This window comes from Thamnophis elegans, chromosome 2, assembly GCF_009769535.1.
Source record: "Thamnophis elegans isolate rThaEle1 chromosome 2, rThaEle1.pri, whole genome shotgun sequence".
NCBI lineage: Eukaryota > Metazoa > Chordata > Lepidosauria > Squamata > Colubridae > Thamnophis > Thamnophis elegans.
In genome coordinates this window covers 115,674,012-115,692,172 of record NC_045542.1, presented here as the reverse complement: position 1 = coordinate 115,692,172, position 18,161 = coordinate 115,674,012, and the positions used below count along the sequence as shown (strand labels likewise).

Sequence of the window (18,161 nt, the reverse complement as noted above, 5' to 3'; positions counted from 1 at the left end):
TCATTGACAGAATAAAATGCATTGCCTTTCGAGAGGCTCGCGATGCTGGAGCGACGTTTATCAATCGAAAATGGATTGCAAACAAATTGAAACGTCATCCGGATTGGGTTACTGATAATTGGAACAAAACAGCCCAAGAATGTTTCACAAAATTTGGAGAAGGGCGTCCTCTGCAACTGTCCCAAGAAAGCAAAGCCATCATTGCAACTGGCAGTCGCAAACAACGAAAAGGAAACCGAAAAGTGGCCCAAGAAATCCTTCAAATTCGTGGAAAACGAGTTGATCAAAGGACAATCGGCCGATATCGAGAACGAGAAGGTTTGAAGCCATTTCACGTCATTTGCAAACCATTGAAAACTCAAACACACGTTCAAGATCGGCTTTGGTTGTGCAATTGGTTGTCTGAATGGACCAAGGAAGATTTTCTTCATTTGGCGCCATCTGACGAATTCTTCGTTTATGCCATTCGAAAACCGAATTTCCAGAACGATCGAATTTGGGCTAAAGACGTCGACGACATCGCCAAACATGAACGATATCGACAAATCGTTCGCAATCCGACTTGCATCGGGATTTTCGTCATTTTCACAGCCAAGAAACTGCATTGGGTTTTGAAGGATAAAGGGGAATCCTGGGATGGCAGTTATTTCCATGAGAAAATTTTATTGGAGAATGTCATTCCATTTCTCAGTGATCCAGACAATGTCTTGGTGGTTGGTGAGGCTGTCTTTCTTCATGACAAAGCTCCTTGCATGCGTGCAAATGCGACTCAGCAATTGTTAAAGGAAAACAATGTCGAATTTTGGGGCAATGACGTCTGGTTGGGAAATTCGCCAGATCTCAATCCGGCAGAGAACATTGGGGCCATAATTAAGGATGAAGTGGAAGCTCTGATGATTCAGGAGCAAGGTCAAAATCGATATTCGGTTGAAACTTTGAGAATGAATTTGGAAACTGTGTTGAAAAATCTGGAAAATCGAACGGAACTGTTTGAAGATTTGTTGTGTTCTTATCCACCTCGTTTGAATGCTGTTCGAAGGGCTAATGGTGGTCATACTGACTATTAAATCGTGTCAATAAACTCAGTTTTTGATGGGCTTTCGAATGGTGTATGAATTATTTGTGTTGTTATTACAAGTGTTGCTGTGACCCCCTAGGAAAAGGTTATGCCCCGCCCTGTAGTGCATGACCTATAATAAGGAAAGCCTGCCTACACTGTATTATTATGACTTTCCATTCAGCTCCACACCAAACTCATAAATCTAAATATTGCATAGAAATAGAACATTAAAGACTTTCTCAAAGGAGAGTTTTGATGCAACTGCTGCATAATTTATTCCCCTGCTGAGATCATAGCAAGTAAATTCCAAGTGTTAAAGGAAAGCAAAGTCTACTGGGCTTAAGTCAAATCTTGGCTTTGCCTTCCATGCCAGTCTGGATAGCAACCAACTTTTCTGAGATGAAGAAGGCAACAGAAACTGCAAGCAAAGGGACTGTTGGAATTATACAGAGGAACAAATGACCAAACTTAGGAAAGAGGAAGCAAAAGGATTAACATGAAATTAGAGAGGTGAACATTTCAAACTCCATTCAAACATTCAACAAATACTAGTTTCTGTATATACATTTCCATCTTACTTCCAAATATGTATTAGATACAGTACACACCAATGCTAAGCATTGCATGCAGCTGTAAAAGGAATAATTTAAATGAGGGATGGATGCACCCTTGGTACACTATATTGCCAAAAGTATTTGCTCACCTGCCTTTACTCGCATATGAACTTACAGTATTTAACCTGTGATTATGTCTTCCTGACTGTTAGTATTTTTCCCCCTTTGGCTTCATTGTTGAGTTACTGACACTGCATTAGTGCCCATAATGTGGCTAGATATTTCCTTAGTCTACTCCATGCTTCATTCATTTTTATTATCCTACAGATGCATATCAGTTATAACGTGACTTCTCCACATTAATGACTTTTTTCATTATTCTTTGTGCTAATTATAGTTAGTCTGGATTAGACCTATTTTCATTTATCTGTTCTGTATTAATATGAGTATTGGGTAGAGAATTTGGAACAGCATCCATTAGACATCAGTTAGCAGAGATCTGGAACATGCAGCATGTCCATATGGGAATGCATGGGGCAGACAGAGGTTGAGAGGAGCAGGTAGCCCTGCAAGTAGCTGGGTTCTATGGTATCTAAAGCTTTAAAGGCAATAACCAGGAAACTTGAATTGCACCTGAACATCTATTGGGAGCCAATATAAGTTCATATGCGAGTAAAGGCAGGTGAGCGAATACTTTTGGCAATATAGTGTATGTTTAGCTATTGGTTGATGAGAGATGCCTGCTTACTTATCTGCCATATTTCTATGGTAATATGAAATGTGTGGCAGCAGGAGGACAGGCACACAACGACACCTGTTCCATGGCTTTACGACCCCAATAATTTATTCCCTGTGTTACTAGGCTTTTAGCCCCTGGTCATAATGTGGAATGCTATTTGCCTTACATCAGCCACTTGAACTAAAACGTTACTGTAAAAATCAATGAAGGCGATAAATAGAAGCCCAAAACACTGGGGAAAGCTGGAATTTTGACCCTATATTCTTGCCAAACATTAAGAATGATCTCGAACTATCTGGGCTAGCTCATCTCCATCCCTGCTGCATTTAAGGTAATGTATGTAAATCAGAGAAGTAGAAGTAATAATTTCACTACAGAATGTATGCTCGGGTATCCTAGCAGGCTACACACAGCATTAGAGATTGGAATGTATTTTGTCCCCTTTTATCTTTCTAATGCATGCACAGAACCACCAGGCAAATCTCGAGCAATTCATCCTTCAAAAGAGCACACTGGGAATAAGTCTGTAGTAATGGATTTTAAAATTGATTTAGTAAAGTAGTGCTTTGACTTTTAATTTAAAGTAGGAGGACAGAATAAAGGGATACAAGTAATTAAAGAATATAATATGATTCTCCAACATAAGGTGAGAGATTTAGTTCAGAGCAGAGAAAAGCTTTAATCAATGATGATCTCTTATTTCACTTGGGGGGGAAAAATAGATACATTTTGGCTTCCATTCCGCCCAGGGGCAGATTTAACTTACCTGTAAGGGAAAAGTATTCCAGGATGACTATCCACAGATTGCATGAATTTGTAAAAAAAATTTAAAAAAATCCTCTGGCCAATCTCAAAAGTTTGCTTCATTCAAATCTTGTTTTCTATTTGCTATTTAAAAATCAGAGGATCTTCCTGACTATGAACTGGCACCACTGAAGCCTTTGTGATCATACAACACAGCTAAGCCCTGATCAATGATGCAATTATGAAAGATATAGTATGGTAACTACAGGCAACTTAGAACAGCACCATATACAAAACCATATTTGCCACTATTGCAAACCATGTACATAATCCAGGATTGAGCCTGAATTCAATGTAAAGTAGAGCAACATTTTTATTCGAACATAAATGAAAACCATAACAACTAAAGGTGTAAAGGCCCTGTCATTTCTATTGAGTTGGTCAGATGTGAGGCAGAGTGTTGGCTAAAGAAAGGAGTGTCTCCATTTTTGATACAGCCTTGACATATAAAGCTTCACAGAGATTATAGGCACTATATAATGTCTTATATAGTAAATTAACAGTCTCCATAATCCCCTTAAGCACTGAAGGTCTTCTTTTATTATCACTTCCTTGTTCCTCTTCCTACAAAACAAAAACCAGAGTACCTTTTCTCTTCCCCAAACCACTTAGTAACAATCTTTTTCAGCTCATTTCATATCAGCTGAGGAAAGCAAAACAAAACAGAAACTTTCTCCAGAGTATAATATGGATTTACATATTAAGGTCACCCAAATATTCCTTATGCTAGGAAAAATGCCACTTTTCTTTCTTTAGAATAGTGAGCATTCAAAAAAAGCAGAAAACTACATATCAGGAGCCATATTTTCGAGGTCTACAATATCATATTTTCCAGGCTTCCCCCCCCTAAGCAACACATTTGTATCTCTTTCCAAGTTGCAGAGCAATTCCTAAACCATCCAAGTTGGGGCTGCTTTATTTATTTATTTATACATTCATTCAATTTCTACAGCCCCCCCATCTCAGTTTAGGACTTGGCTTACAATTCAAAATTTTAATTGGGCCATGGAAGCGGCGGGCGAGCACACGGACATGCGCAGCTCCATTTGTATGAGTGGTGTGTGTGTGTGTGTATGTATGGGCATGTGTGCATACTTACCTGCCGCTCACTTGGGACCATCCCCTCTATCCCCCTGGAAAGGTTGGGGAATGCTGCCTTAATATATATTTTATGGAGGCGAAAAGAAACATCTCCCCTACCTTGCTTTCCACCAGTGAGATGAGAATCTGCTCCATGATGCTATTGAGGGCTGGAACAGAAGTCTGAATATGCCCAATTACTACCCCTATGGCAACTCTGGAGAGCTCATAGCTGAGATTTGTGTTCCTGCGGACCAACTCAATCAACTCAGCCCCTATCGTCTTTGGCACGGTGGTTACTAGACCAGATGATTCTTGCTCCACCTCCTCTGTATCGGCTGCCTTGTCATCTTCTAGGCAAAGAGAATCAAAGTTTTCCATCCCTGTAGATGTGGCTGGTGTGGTCTTCTTTGCTTCTAAGGTCTTTTCACCACCTGCATCAGGAACCTCCATTTGGGCAGGAGGTTGTGGAGCAGCCCTTTTGGTTTGGGGGGATTTGCTGGCACTCCCATGCTTTCTTTGCATTACAGGACTAATATCTAAGCTAGAGGATGCCATGGTGAGGGCCCCTCTGCTAGGAACAGGGGGAGGAGTGTTGTTGGGGCTGGGTGTAGCAGTAGGGAGACCTGACTCTGTTGAACCCGTGTACAAGGTATCCAGTGAAGTTGTGCTTTCAGTAGAGGCGCTAGAAACTGACCCAGAAATGATTCCAACTGCATCTGAAAGGAAACAATTGACATATCTTAGCAACAAAAACAAAGAAAAAGAGAGTGGCAAAAAAAAAAACTGCAAGAGAAGTGTTCATTAAGAATCTTATTGTGGAAGCTTTCAGAGCAGTTAAAATACTTTTCTTGGTTCATTTATCTCAAAGCAAAATTGTATTTACTGTCTCTTGAGTATTCCTGATCGCCAATCTTTTTGTAGTAAGGGAGACGTCAATTCTACCAAAAGGTGTTTTCGTGTTTTTATAGGAAAGTATCCATGCAGGAGTGGAGATTTTTAGATGATACTTTTCATTCTATGCATGCAGATGTTGTTTTTGAATAATGCATCATTTATTTGACATATAAAGAGAGAAAAGAAGCATATTGCTAAAGAAAATAACTTGATTCTTTATGCAACTGCTTTCATGGAGCACAGAAGAAAATAGTACACAGCTTGCCTAAAAGCAGAGGTTCACTTCTGGCTGAAAACAATTGGCTCCTCTTCCTCACTCACATGACCTTAAGCCTTGAAATCCACATTTTCCTTGGTAGCTATGGCTCAGATGCTGATGACCCATTTACTCCCAGGAGAGAGAAATATTTGTATTTGTATTTGTTATATTTGTAACTCCAAATTCTTCAGCACTAGGGGATCAAGTACAGATGAGATGTCTTGTGAATGTAACAGAAACATAAACTCATGCTGACTTGTTGCATTGTTTTAATTGCATAGACCAGTTAGCCAACCAATGCACTTTCAACAAGTTCTGCAGAAACGTGAACTTTGGCTACAGCAATGATTGCTGCAAAGGCTAACCACAGAATACATTTGGGAAGAGCTTCATAAAGATCTGGCTGTCAGTCTTTTGAGGTAGACCAGACAGGAAACACAGCTGGACAAGCTAACTTTACTTTATCATAAAGTTACATTAACAGAATCCTGCAAGTGTGACCTTCCCTTGGCTGTGTCTCTTTGTAAGAGGAGCCAATATTCTCCTAAGGTCATTTCTGCTCACCATTAAACAGGAGGAAATGACATTTTCCAGGCTTCCCAGATCCTTCTCCATTATTACCGAGCCACAACTGTCAATTCTACACCAAATCCATTCTTCTCTTTCCTTGAGCTCTAAATGTTTACATTTACATGGCCAGCATTGTTAAGGAATGAGATTAATTAGTGAGGACTTTTCCAGTGCATGGACAGTGTGCCTAATAAATCAAAAGTTAATGAATCAGACTTGCACAATCTATTTCTCTCAGCCAACCTGAAGAACATAACTATCTTATTTTATTTTGTAACAATAAATTGCCATACTTGCCAAACTCTAAGTAAGCAATACTTATTTGTGAAAACAATCTAAATGCTGAACTGCCTTATTTAAGATTCCGTCTGTGTTTCCTGTGTTTTATTCCTTATCTTCCCATCCCACCAAATACTCAGTTCCTCTCAGCCCGTCTTTCATAGTTACGACAAGGGAGATAATTTGAGGCAGCAAAAAAGATAGTTTGTTTATCTGCAGAAGAAAAGAAAAACACCCCTCTCCATTCAAATGCCAACAATACTGATTCTAACACTTGATTAACTTTGGACTCATCCTCATGTTCTCCTGCCTGCAAAATGTGCCCCTGTACAATAGCTGTTTATATGACATATCCTGAACACATTGTCTGAATCTCATCCTAAACTAAAGGCTGCTTATATTTAGCTGATCCAATATTAGTGTTTTCCATCTTCCCACAATTCAGTTTTTATTGTGAACATGGTGCAGGACAGCTTGTCCATAAGGTGGATGATGTGGACAAGATCTGTTCAGTTTCTATTATCTACTTTTGGCAGATGCAGGAATATCCCCTGCTCTCCAGATGTAGGCACTGACTATACTCTATGGCAGTAGTGGCTAATCTTTTTGTCATCTTGTGCCAAAAATATTGTGCACATGTGCAACAGCGCATGGGTGTTCCCACACCCATAATGCAATGCGTGCGCGATCACTACTGCCACCTGCCCTCCCCTGCCCTCGCGCATGTGGCTTCTACAGAAGAATCTGTTCAAGAACAAACTTACCATTTTGTTCTGAAGCACATGCCAGATCTTACAGGTATCTAATATATACGGATTTAGCAAGCTTTTGAAGAAGCACTCAGCGTGTTTTTTTTTTTAAACGCGTAGAACTCTGAGCATGTACTTGTTAGGCCTGCAGCCATATTTTCTTGTGGATCTCAGGCCTGCCACACTTTCTATTATTCTACTATGCATTTTCTATTGTGGGAAAATGGGAAGGCAGATGGTATGGAATTACCCTATTTTTTTGGAGTATAAGACACACTGGAATATAAGACGCACCAAGGTTTTGAAGAGGCAATTTAAAAAAAAAGTTTTTGCACTCTGCAAACCTCCCCAAAATGACCCCTCTTTTGCTAAAATGGGCCCGATTTTGGTAAAAAAAGGGGGCATGAATAGCCTTTAGGAGGCTTATAGAGTGCTCCTGGGGGCTGGCTCACCTCTGTCCTCCCCAGCCCCCAGGAGCTCTCTGAAAGCCTCCTAAAAGCTATGCACAGCCATAGGGGCGAGGGCGGGGTTTCGGGAGGCAAAAAATGCTGTATTCAGTGTATAAGATGCACCCAGATTTTCAGCCTCTTTTTTGAGGGAAAAAGGTGTGTCTTATACTCTGAAAAATACGGTAGATGATATGTAGCCATAACAAAATTCTTTCTAGAAAGCCAAGGTCATCGTTTGTCTCTGCACTGTGCACCTGACCAGAACTGGATGGGTGGAAGCTGCCAGCATGGAAGATTGGACCATGTGATGGACTTGTGGGTGTGGGAGCAAGATCTTGAACTTCCAACTGGGTGGGAAAACCAGGAAGCCTTCAGATTCAGGTATGAATCCCAGATGTGTCAACAAGGCTCTCTTAATAAATTGGAACTTTGAGCAATACTTTGCCTTGGACTCTGATTTAGTTTTGGATGCTATTTGGAACCCTGACAATACTATTCCTGAACTTCACAGATCAATTTAAGCTGAAAACAGAGAATGATTCTCCCACCAATGAGTGTATTGCAAGTGTTTATTTATTTATTTATTAAATATATTTATATGCCGCCCAATCCCGAAGGACTACTTCATGCTCTCGTCACCTCTAGGCTTGATTACTGCAATGCACTTTACTTGGGCTGCCCCTGAAGAGTGTTCGGAGACTACAATAGGTCCAGAAAGCGGCCGCACGAGCGATATCGGGTGTACCTAGGTACACCCATGTTACACCTATCCTCTGCGAGCTGCACTGGCTTCCCATCGGTCTCCGAACGTGCTTCAAGGTGCTGGTCGTTACCTTTAAAGCCCTACATGGCTTAGGACCTGGATACCTATGGGACCGCCTCCTGCCACATACCTCCCAACGACCTATAAGATCTCACAGATTGGGCCTCCTTTGGGTACCGTCGACCTGGCAATGCCGGTTGGCGACTACTCGGGGGAGGTCTTTTTCTGTAGCTGCCCCGGCCCTGTGGAATGATCTACCTGCAGAGAGCCAAGGTGGCGCAGTGGTTAAATGTAGCACTGCAGGCTACTGCTAGATCAGCAGGTCAGCGGTTCAAATCTCACCGGCTCAGGGTTGACTCAGCCTTCCATCCTTCCGAGGTGGGTAAAATGAGGACCCAGATTGTTGGGGGCAATATGCTGACTCTCTGTAAACCGCTTAGAGAGGCCTGAAAGGCCTATGAAGCGGTATATAAGTCTACTGCTATTGCTATTGCTATCCGGACCCTCCCTACTCTCTCGGCCTTCCGTAAAGCCACTAAAACCTGGCTGTTCCGGCAGGCCTGGGGCTGTTGACCCCAAAATATGGTCCAGCCCCATTTGGAACAGAGTGCATGGTGTGTTTTTTAAATCTATCTTTTCTTTCCGTCTCTTCTTTTTGATTTATTTGTATTGTTAGCCGCCCGGAGTCCTACGGGATTGGGCGGCATATAAATGTTATTAAACTTTAAACTTTACAAAAAAATATAAGAAAAAAACACATAACGATAAAAGAAAACAATTTAAAAACAACAAACACCCTCATACATTCATTCTAGTCGGGGCTGGACCTCAACAGTGAGGTGTTCCACTGATTCTGTCATAAATGGGTTTCACGTGGCAATCTACTATTTTCCCAACTGTGTCATTGAGAGAGAACAGGACTTGGTAAATCAGGGCAGCATAACTTATATACCAGCATGCTTTTCTGCCAGTTCATGGACTGAAGGGAAGCATTTTAACAAAGCCATATACAACGAGGCCTTTAGGGCACAAATGAATAGCAATCCCTGGAGATTTTCCTTGCCCCTTTCCTGGGCTCCCTGGCCACATAATTTTTATTTTTAATAAGAAGGAAAAATTAAATAGGAAATTGGCTTCTCCAAATCAAAATACCAGCACCTAGCATCATCTTTATTCAAATTACCCCAGGATCTTTATAGTCTAAAATAAACCCCCTCACCACCAGCCCAAAAATTAGCTGGGTATAGATTATGAGGAAGAAAAGATACAGGGAAAGAGGTGGCTGGAAGCATTTTACCTATTGGTAAAAGGATGTTTTACGAGTGTCCCTTTACACTAAGGCAACATTTTTCTAAATAGGAATTCTCCACCCCCAGCAGCCATTTGCAAGAGAGTCAGGCACATGTCCTCAAAACTCTAAATGTACCAAACAGTTCCAAATGACTGCCTATGCTCACCTAGACCACTCATGTTTTTTGGTGCTTAAAGTATAGAGTAGAATAAAGTAAAGTATAAAGACGGCAGTTTCTGAGCTTCAGAAAACGGCCTTTTCATTTTCCCATCTATTTTAAAGGGAGCACTAGAAATCTCTACCTGTAATCTGGTTTTCTGCATGGAAGGACTAAAGAAATAAATAGTATCATGTAACATTCTCTTCCTACTTTGTTCAGTCCCAAAATACAGTGGTTAAACATAGACAATTTTGAACGGTCTCTACCCAGAACAAAATAGACGTGGTTTTTCCAGGCATGGACCAAACCATGTACATTATATTTGGCAGAGATGTCCCATGGTTGGAGATAGTGAGTGAAACATAAGGGAAGATTAGCAGAAGGAATGCCCAGAGAAGATTGGGTGGGTAGGGGGGGTTGGGTATAGAAGTAGTCCTTGACTTGTAACCACAATTGAGCCCCAAAATTCAGTTGCTTAGCAAGACTGTTGGTAAGTGAATTTTGCCCCATTTTATGATCTTTCTCGCCATAGTTGTTATGTGAATCAGTGCAGCTAAGTTAGTAACATGATTGCTAAGTGAATCTGGTTTCCCCATGGACTGTCAGAAGGTGACAAAAAGTGATCACATGACCCCTGGATACTTCAACTGTCATAGATATGAGTCAGTTGCCAAGTGTTTGAATTTTGATCACGTAACAGAGGGGATGCTGCAACAGTCATGTGTGTGAAAAACAGTCATAAGTCGCTTTTTTCAGTGAAGCTGCAACTTTGACCAGTCACTAAATGTAGTGGTTGCAAGAATTCAGGGTGACAAAGGATAGGCAAGGGGAAGAAAGATGGTTGGCATGTGACTGCATAGGAGCTGGGAGAGAGTGCATTAAGATCTAACCCCTTTGTATCACTGTCCCTGCAAGATTGTTATGGACTCTGCCTTAATGGAAATCCAGAATAATCAAAACATTCTGAGTTTCAGTCCAGTTGAACCATGACCTGACTAGAATGGTTTGGCCAAATTTGCAAGCTGTTGTGTGTTCCTAACCCCGCACTTTTAATTTCATACAAGAATATGGATGTTTCACCTCAGATGAAATCGTACAAGCATTTGTACCAAGTTCCTCATCTGTGATAGTTTGATGCTGTGGGCTTTTTTTTCTATTGGCTTTCTCCTGTGTGCCAGAAGGCCACATTAATTGAAAGTTGGAACAGCAGCAGTTCCTTCTATCATTTATCTTTGAAGAGGAAATGGAAAAATGTGTTTTTTAATGACATTTCCTCTCAGAAACTTGCTCCTAGATATGCTGTGACCAGTTTTAGACCGTGAAAACAAATTTCAGGAGTGCATTATTAGGTTGTGTATGTAAATAGGAATTTCAATTGCCAGAAGAAAAGTTTAGATGTTTCACCTGATGAGCAAATATACAAAATAAAATGGAAGCTTCAGCCCGACAGCCTGAGTTTATTTGGAAACAGGTTGGACTAAATTCAAGAAAAATATATATATGCCTAAGTACATATTACTGATCAGACTGTAATTGAATTTAATTAGAACAATTGTAATTCCAAAAAACTCCACTCTGCATGTGCTATTTTTTGAAAAATACAAATTTTAAGAACTGTGAACCCTTCTGCTGGAGTTCAGTAACCTCTGAAGGACCACAGGTGGCCCATTTCTGATGAAGTTCCATTTCCTGCCAATTCACTAGTGTTTTCTTTTTTGTCCTCAAGAGCACAAAGAGCCGCTTACTGCCAAGCCAGTGAAGCTGATATTTAGCATTCTTTGATCCTCAATAGCACCAACTTGCAAGACAATTTCTTACTTTTAACAGGCGCAGTGGTCTGAACATTCTTGCGTTTCTCTGGTGGTGGAGGAATAAGAGGAGTGGCACGGCATGGCTGCGCAGAAATCTAGAAGAAAGCATTTTAGAACAATCCATGTCATCAGCGAGAGCAATGGTAATGTATCAAAAACATTCATTCCTAGGCAGCAGCAAATTTGTCCTAATAGTGCTTTTTCATTTCTTAAAGATGCCTCTAGAGGATAGCGTTAATCATCAGTCTCCTGTTTGAGCCTAGCAGAACCTCGGAATGTGTGTTGCCTCCCTCCCTCCTTTAAGACAGAAAAAGCTGCATGTTTAATTGCTATGTTCAGCAGAGCGCCAGATTCCTGTTGCACAGACCTGTCAAACACATGCACTCTCTATTGCTCTCAGCCCCTTTGCAGAGGCAGCAAGCCATGTGCACATTAGAGGCACTGGGAGTGATCCATGCAACAAATTATCCTTGTGAAAGGATAAAGACAAAAGCTCGAGCCATGCAGCTTTCCTTCATGTTAATGCATCCAGAGTTTTTTTTTTTTTAAACTTAGACTAGGAAAAGCATCTCAGGGTAGGAAAGGGCCATTTACGATGGCATCCTTCCTTGAAGAGGCTCGTGAGAAGAAAAGTGGTGTGCAGGGTTTCCTCTAATGACTCCACTTCTCAAATCTTACACTTTTTATGGAAGCAAAGAGGGTTAGGAATATTGACTGCAAGTCTTGCCCTCTTATTTGGAGGGAAGGGATGACAGCAAGATGGGCTGGATGTTTCCCTCTGGCACTACACCAACATCTTAACATTTGAGTTCCTTTGTCTCGGGAGCAGTGAAACAACATAATACGAACCCTTAACCCTACAATGATATACGTTCTTGTGTGTGTGTGCAGCACAGTCTGTTTCTCAGATAACATGTTGGGATGCATTTAACATCTCAGTCTGCTTAAGCTCACTCAGAAAGGTGGTCCTCGGGTTATGATGACTCATTCAAAAACTGTTCAAACTTAATAAGAGTGTTGTATGAGGCAGACTTATGACTGGTCCTCAGAGTTCCAGGTATGGCCGTACATTCCCCGCCCCCACCCCCAATTGTAACCCAGGCAACAGCACTGCAGCAAGCTGTGGTCACATGATTGCGATTTCTGAAATTCCCTGCCTGTTTCCCACAAGCGAAGTCAACGGAGAAAGCCAGCAGGAAGTTGGAAGTCACAGCTATGCAAGGTTTTTCCTTAAGAATCCATGCAGTCCTCATTTAACAACTGCAACCAGGACTGCTGGAACTGTTGTTGCTAAATGGCCTCGACTAGTGATGCCACACCTGACGATGATTGTGTTGCTTAGCAATGTCAAATCCAGGCCCATCTGATGTCATGACCCAAGGACTTACCTGCACATTTTTTTTGACACTGATAGGATTTTGCTATACACCTCTGCTGGGATAAAGGAGTAATTAAGATGATTTAACCCAAGTGGGTTGATGGATGCTTTTCTGAATGTAACTTCACAAATTTCCAGCCTGGTTTGTTATCAGTACTGATAAACCTGGCCAATTTGTGACATATGATGCTCACCCAGATGATTCCTAAATGCCCTCTTCCCTCCATTCCATCACATTGCATCTTGGATGAAGCAGACTGATAGTAGGCTTGAGTACTGTTTCAGAGAATCTGGATACAATTTGATTTTAACATGGATTTGCATTCTCCCCAAAGCCTGCTTACAATCCTATTTTGTGGCAGTGGATGTAGCAGAGAGTGTTTTCTTCTTTTCCACCTCTGTTGCATTTGCACTGAAGAGTTCTGCAAAAGCTTTTCAATGTTGCACAATATTTCTTCCATTAAGATGTAGAGGGAAGGGAACCAGAACAGCTGAGAGCAATTTTCCATCATTTTTGTAGAAAAGATTGAATTTACCGCAGATTCTAGTATTGGGGCTGATTCTACTCCCTTTTCATATGGATTTTTAAAAATTGCTTATACATCTTGATGATGTGGACAGAGGATGTGGAAAAGTTAAGGCCCACCATCTGTTTGCTCAACACTTTCCCCACCTGGTTAACTAATTAGTCACACTGGAATCACTCATGGTTACCAGAAATGATTAATGACTTCTTCAGCAAGGAAAGTCTTGCCACTTACTTAAAAAAGAAAGTTATGTGACCTTTACTGAAAAGCCCTTTTTGCACCTCAAAGAGTTTTGTAATTATAAGCCAGGCTCTAATATTCCATTTCTCAATAAGATGGTTGAGAAAATGATAACCTTCCAGTTCAAGGTGAATAATGAAAGTGATTACCCAGCGAATGAGGTACATTGGAAATTAGGTGAGGAGAAATACAACATTGGTATGGAGGAGTACACTGGTATGACAAAGATATGAGGCAGTCATGAGTTTGGCCAAAAAAAAAAAACAGGACAAGATGATTGCCCACCTTGATTCTCTTGGGTATAAGAGAGAATGAAATCAAAATTCTGTCAGGCTTTCTGTCACCTTTTATAAAAATAAAACAGACTTCCCGTAGTTCCTATTTCCTGATCTGGCCTACTTTAAAGGGCTGCTATTTGCTATTTCTCAGGCACTTCTTGGCACCTTTCAACACCTCTGATGGAGGTGGACATCTTGAGAATTTGTGCCTTAGGGAAATTGTTTTGCAGAGAGATTCCAGTCTTTCTTGCCAGGTCTCACCAAAATGGTGGTGTTATGGTGTCCCAAAAAGCTCTATCATATTATTTGGTTCAACATCTACCGGAAACCATCGGGTAGATTATTTGGAATTTATTTAGAACTTTGGAACAGAGTGCCATCACTATGCTTGTGCCACCCAGCTCTATTACTTCTTTTATTTAATTCCACAGGAACAATCAACACCCTTCACTTGAGCTTGATAATGGGCAGGATGAAGGAGAACAAAATAAAATTAAATTCAGAGTGGTGCTGTTGGTAAGGAGAAAACTGGATTCAGAGATGGATATAGGTGGATGTAGCTGCACCATAAGAGCAGCTTTACACGTCGGGACTTCTCCTTGACTGCGGCTATCAAGATATACAAATGATGGCTGGATCAAAAAAACCTATCTACAAAACTATAGCCAACTAGGACCCTCTCCTCTTGAGCCAGTTGGATTTAGTGACTTGGAGCTGTTTTCTCAGAGCAGTTCACCATATATACTAACACATCACAATATATACTAATGCAATTTTTATATTATATATTTGGGCTGGGCATGTTTACAATAGGTTGATTCTTTCCAATAAATGCATTTCATGTCTAGAAAAGGATGATATGTGTGGTCCCACTAATTATTGGGTAGGTATAGTGGATGTAGGTGTAATTTTTCTTCTTTATTTTAATGTTGGATTTTTATTGCTTTTAATCCTCATTCCTCAGAAGCTACAACTGGTCCAGAATGCAGTGGTGCAAGCAGCAATGGGCAAGCCACACTATACCCATGGGTTCCCAATGCTTTATGAACCAAAATGATTGATAACTGGCTTACATGTACAATTCAAAGTGTACGGCCTTCATGGCATAGGGCTGGGATGGCGAACCTATGGCACGCGTGCCACAGATGTCACGCGGAGCCATTTGTCAGGGCACGCGAGGCGCTGAGTTCACCCTTTTTAAAAGCCATTTTTTGCCCTCCCCAGGCTCCAGAGGCTTTATAGGAGCCTCGGGAGGGAGAAAAGAGCCTCCCCTGCCCCCCATGGAGGCCCTCCAGAGGCTTCATGAGCTTTCCTGAAGCCTCCGGAGCACAAAAAACCGACCCTATGGGCAAATCGGAAGTTTGGGAATGGACTTCTGGTTTGCTTGGAGGGTCGTTTTGAGCACTCCAGAGGCTTCAGGGACCTTTAGGAGGCTTCCCTGAAGCCTCTGGAGCAATCAAAATGACCCTCTGAGCAAACCGGAAGTCACGTCCGGTTTGCTCGGACGGTCGTTTTAAGCACTCCGAAGGCTTCAGGGACCTTGAGGAAGCTGACTTCTGGTTTGCTCGGAGGGTTGTTTTGACTGCTCCGGAGGCTTCAGGGAAGCCTCCTGAAGGTCCCTGAAGCCTCTGGAGGGCCTCCGGGGGTGCGGGGGAGGCTGTTTTCACCCTCCCCAGGCTCCTATAAAGCCTCTGGAGCCTGGGGAGGGCGAAAAAAGCATGCAAAAAGTGGGGGGGGGGTGTCGCGCATTGCATTATGGGTGTGGCATGCCCACACACGACCCCCCTGCGCTCCCCCCACTTATGGCACGCGAGCCAAAAAAGGTTCGCCATCGCTGGCATAGGGCCTAGTTATTTGAGGGACCATCTGTCTCCCATAGTCTCTGCCTGCCCAGTAACATTGGAGAGAATGGATATGCTCCAGGTGCCTTTGATTAAACAGAGCCATCTATCAGCTACCGTCTCTGTTGCAGCACCTGCCTTCTGAAACAGCTTCTCCCAGAGATGCATATGGTTGTCACCCTGCTAATATTTTGAATGTCCTTGAAAACCTGGCTGTTCTCCTAGGTCTTGAGGTAGAATGGTTCAACTGAGTCCATGTTGGTTATTTTTTGCTTGCTTGTATGATTTTTTCTTCTGATTCTTTTTCTATTTTTTTGCTTTTTGAAAGTTTAAGCTGCCCATTATCATCTGGAGTCTAAATTTAAATTTAGTAAAATAAATTAATAAAAAGAGAAGCACTAGAGTCAGACAGCATTTCCTTCTGTCCATTTTCTTCCCCTTTTATCAACCCAGTATAAAAACCTTCATCTATGAGACCAGATCAGCAGTCATATTCTCAAACGGTTGCAATCTTAAGAATGTGTAATCTCAGGCTGATGATGTCCCTATGAGCTAGAAATGTCTTTTGCGGAGAAAGAGTATATGTTTGTGTGGGTGTGTGTGTGCCCAAAGGTACCCAGATATCCAAATTGTATTTTGCTGAAGCCTGAATGCATGCTGCTCAAAAGTATATCCATTTTAAACCTATTTCCACAGCAACTTACCTGAGAAAACTGCCCTGTGTTAGCAAAGCATCTGGAAACAAGCATTTGCATCTAAGCACTCCAAATTCTTCAACCCTACTACCCTGTCTCAATGATTTTAACAGAAAGAAGAGATTTGTTGTCCTTCATATTCTTTTCTCAGAAGCAAAAAGTACTTAATCAATTTAATCAGAAACAGGCTATTTAGAAAACAACCACAAAGATTAAACCTAATGCTAGGAAGTCATTTTTCAAATTAGAGGGAAGAGATTGAAGCTTAAAAATTATATCATCAACATACACACACACACACACACACACACACCAAATACAAATATATTTCATCCTGATTCTGAGAACATCATCTATTTATCAAAGTGCAAAGCGTATTCTATTTGGAATACACTGAAGAGAGATTGGCCATAAATCCTTCACAAACTGGATTATAGGAAATTGTCTTCCCATTATTTGTCAATGCACTTATGCTTTGCTAGAGCTTCACTGATACAAAAGGATCATGACAGGGAATAGAGATGGGCAGAGGAGTTCTGCCTTTCATTTTTCTCCCCATGAAGAAATCTATCTAGCTTTTATCTTCTTTTCCAAAAAAAAAAAAGCCCAAAGGCTAAATGAGTTTATTTGTCTTGGGTGCAGATGTCAACACTCGAAAAAGAAGTTATTTTGGAAGGCGACAGGTCCTGTTCCATCAATTTCCATCAACATTAATTTCCCCATTCTGCTGTACCTCCAATCGTAAGAGCTTGCCTTCATTTAACTAAGACGTAAGCTTGTCCCTTGGAGAGACTTATTTCCCTGCTATATCATTAACTTCAGAACTAACAAATATATATATGGAAAATAATGGGCACATAAAGCTCTTGTCACTTATTTATTAATCAAATTTATACAGCCACTCATCTTATCAAAGGCCACTGGCAGACACAACAGTAAATAAAACAGCCAATATAAACAGAAAAATCTAAAAAAAATCACAGCAGTTAATAATAATAAAAACAAACATACTAACCCTGAGTGAAGGGAGGAAAGAAGTGGCCCCCTCAGTAGTTGAGTCGACAAGACAATCGGCTCTGCTACTGGTTCCCTGGGAACCCCAGGCCTCTCAGTGTAACCAGGTCTTGATGGCCTTTTGAAAAATCAAAAGGGATGGGGCCAATCTAATTCCAGGGGGAAGGATGTTTCATAAGACAGGAGCCATAGCAGAGAAGGCTATCAGGAACAGATCCCTAGCCTCTGGTACTCTCAGCATGCCTACTGTGAGATCTAATGGGACCAGCTGATCTAACCGTGGACAGATTGTCTCTGTCTCACCTTTTCCGCACTCAGTTTTTAGTTTAAATTTAGTTTACTTTAACATTAGTAACAAAATATATGTAAGGCAGACTTTCCCAATCAGGTGCTCTCAGATGGGTTGAAATTATTGCATTCAGAATCCCCTCTCAGTCAACCATACAACAGTTATCCCAATGAAGATTTGATAATCAGTTAAATTCTTCACATTTAACTAAGGCTTGGAGAGTATTGGCAGAAGAGAATGAGATAATAAACAGTAGCATACTAAAATATTTATTCCCGCAACACAGTCAATTCTTTAAAAGTGCATTGTGGTACTGTTGGATAGCTTGACAAATTCCACTCCTAGAGATATTTAAAAATCAGTAAACAAAATTCTATATCACCCCAGCCTAATCTAACATAAAACAGCCATCTTGTAAAACTCATCTTCTGCAA

The 18,161-nt window shown here is 41.2% G+C and overlaps 1 protein-coding gene across 1 annotated transcript in view; it reads right to left on the bottom strand.

The window, feature by feature from the left end:
• NCKIPSD (NCK interacting protein with SH3 domain) overlaps nt 1–18,161 on the bottom strand; it is a 116,116-nt gene that overhangs the window by 33,405 nt on the left and 64,550 nt on the right. Inside the window, exons 4-5 of the mRNA XM_032211309.1 lie at nt 11,473–11,560; nt 4,358–4,956 (exon numbers count right to left, since the gene is read on the bottom strand). Of these exons, the coding sequence (XP_032067200.1) occupies nt 4,358–4,956; nt 11,473–11,560 (687 nt within the window). The remainder of the gene's footprint in view (nt 1–4,357; nt 4,957–11,472; nt 11,561–18,161) is intronic.